Consider the following 2,625-nt stretch of genomic DNA (forward strand, 5'->3'; position numbering starts at 1 on the left):
TATTGTATTATTGTTATCTATAATTTATACAATTAACCTCCTTGTGATTCGACTCCGGTCTTGCTAGGTTATTTATTACTTCGACATTTCTGCACTTAGGAAAAGACATCAATTTTTTAGTCATGTCAAGTTTTTGACGTCGTTGCTAAGGAGGTAAGTTCTTGTACAAATTATAGTATTTATTTTATTTTGCTCTTTTCACTTTTTTTTGTATCTAACTTTGTTTTTTTTTATTCTATTTTTACATGTAAATAAGAGTGTGGTTGATATATTTTCGGGTCTATCGTAAAATAATTTTAGTTAAATTGATGTGATCTCATAAAAACTCATTGAATAATAATAGCCTTTGAATTCATTTAAAACAACCAAAATGAATAGGCCTAAATAAGCAAGCTAGACCACGCACCGACTTTTTTTTGTCAAGGCATAAGCATGCATGGTCATCCAAGTCCCCTCGCCTATGTTCTGTTTTCATTACATAAAAAAAGTTGTTTTCGGCGTCAGGCGTGCCAACAATGTAGTAATCTTCTAAGACATGAACAAGCTTTGGCAATGTAAAGGTACAAACGTCTGGTTAGTATTCCGAAATAGTACGATAACTGCAATTCTTTGGTGTCATATTGTTTTGCTTTTTTATATCATTACCAAACCGAGCATAAAAGACAGGAGCAGAAACCTATTTATTTATGAAAATAAATATGAAAGAGGTAACAATGAAGAAAACATGCCAAACATGAGGCTACTGCTTCATATATGTCTTCTTAGTAAATGTGTTCTTTTAATTGTTGTTGTCCGTCCAGATTTGTTTCTGAAGATACTCGACTAACTTCTTGTCCAAATGGAAGGCCTTGGTGAGAACATTAGGATTCATGGGTGGATCTGCTCCGAACACTGCATTTGCAATTGTAATCACACCGGGGTTCTGGCTGCTTAAACTGGCGAATGCAACGGCATTGGTTTTTCCCACATTAAGCTGGAAATGAATGAGTCCGACTGGGAACACAAAAACATCTCCAGGATTTAAGACCTTGGTGATTAGGCGATTACCTCCTTTAGCTAAGTTTGATGTAAGAAAACCAACATAGAGGGTACCCTCCACGACTAATAGGATCTCAGTGGCACGAGGGTGCGTGTGGGGTGGGTTGAGGCCACCATGTGGTGCATAATCAATGCGAACCAAGGATATGCCAAGAGTGTTGAGTCCTGGAATTTGAGCAACATTGACAGCAGTGACATTTGAACCAACTGGACTGGAAATGTCCCGAGGAACGTTGAGTCCAGCAAAGAAGAAATCCTTTTCAGTAACTTGCTCTGGGTCCTTGCAGAATTTTCCGTTCACAAACACTGCATGAGAAAGGCATTTGATGCATGCCCTTAAAAAGTCAGTCAATTAATAGAGAATGGAGATATTAAAATATATACTGGATGCATGCTATTTTCAGTGTAATGTTATCATGTAACTCCTGACAAAAACTCTTGACTAAACACTTAAAAGGATATACCACCATCGGTTTCTTTCATGGCAACACAGAAGTCCTGAAGAGGACTAGGATCAGAGGCAGAGGCGAATGAAGAAGCCAAAGCCAGGACGACAAAAACTAGTAGAACCTTGAGTCCTTCCATCAGATTCTATACCGATCTATCTTGTGGAGAGGGGTGAGATATCTAGCGAGGATGCAAGGCTATTTATAGAGTGGAGTCATTGAATTAGTCCTAAATGAAGCCGACGAAGACTCAATAGTCGCTTGTTCTATGATGTCAGTGATGAAACCAAATCCTCAAAACATTTGACATTATCCGTCATATACCAATATTCTCTTTATAATACTCTTTCCAACATGATACATTTCCATTAAGTTAACAGGACTGGGTGTGGATGTCTCCTGTCACAAGGCTTTATCAAAGAACTCCGGTCAAAATGTCTATTGTCGAGAACTAAAGATTGTTTGGTGACAAAATGTTACTGGTCCTGGGTAGTTAATTCGGTAGTTAATTCAATGGAAGTTTCTTATGATTGTCCTGTTGATATGGTTTTCTAGCTCGTTCTTAATATTGTCCACTTGCGCCAAGTGCTCACAATCTTCTGTTAAAATAATGCAATTGTGAAGTCCATACGGAAATCACTATAAACGTTCTAAATATTTCAAACTTATATCGGAGGGACTAGTAATCTTACTTTGCAATGGTATCGATGGATTGCATTAAATTTTTCCAATCGAATATGTTCTCACACTATTTATTTATAGACATCAATGCAAATATTATTTCAGTATATAATAAAAGAATTACAATAAAAAAATAAGAAATAAAAAAAATTTAAAAAGTACGATGACGTATTATTTTTATAGATAAAATATCAATAAATTTAAATACATCGATTAAATATATCTGTAATATTTAATCTATGACCTCATAAGCAACTCTTCTCTCTCCATCTTATCATTTTTTTTCCTCTATTTTTCGCCGCAACGAGCTGCACAAGCCCCCACCCCAATTTTATCATATTTCAATCTCCCACTACAAATTAGACCACCCCAACACATAGTTTTTCAGCATTCTTATTCTAATTCAAATTTTATTGATGATTCTACTACTTCACGTAAATAAAACTATCTAGTATTTATT

At 35.7% G+C, this 2,625-nt stretch overlaps 1 protein-coding gene across 1 annotated transcript; it reads right to left on the reverse strand.

Annotated features, from left to right (window-relative positions):
- Nucleotides 1-778: 778 nt before the first annotated feature.
- LOC105117156 (germin-like protein subfamily 1 member 16) lies at nt 779-1,666 on the reverse strand. Its single transcript, XM_011014724.1, has 2 exons — nt 1,503-1,666; nt 779-1,344 (listed from the first exon to the last, which is right to left on the reverse strand). Exons 1-2 carry the CDS (start codon nt 1,621-1,623, stop codon nt 779-781), a joined length of 687 nt encoding a protein of 228 aa, XP_011013026.1. The 5' UTR covers nt 1,624-1,666.
- Between the last annotated feature and the right edge of the window lie 959 nt (nt 1,667-2,625).

This window comes from Populus euphratica, unplaced genomic scaffold (genome assembly GCF_000495115.2).
Source record: "Populus euphratica unplaced genomic scaffold, PopEup_1.0 scaffold1204.1, whole genome shotgun sequence".
Taxonomy (NCBI): domain Eukaryota; kingdom Viridiplantae; phylum Streptophyta; class Magnoliopsida; order Malpighiales; family Salicaceae; genus Populus; species Populus euphratica.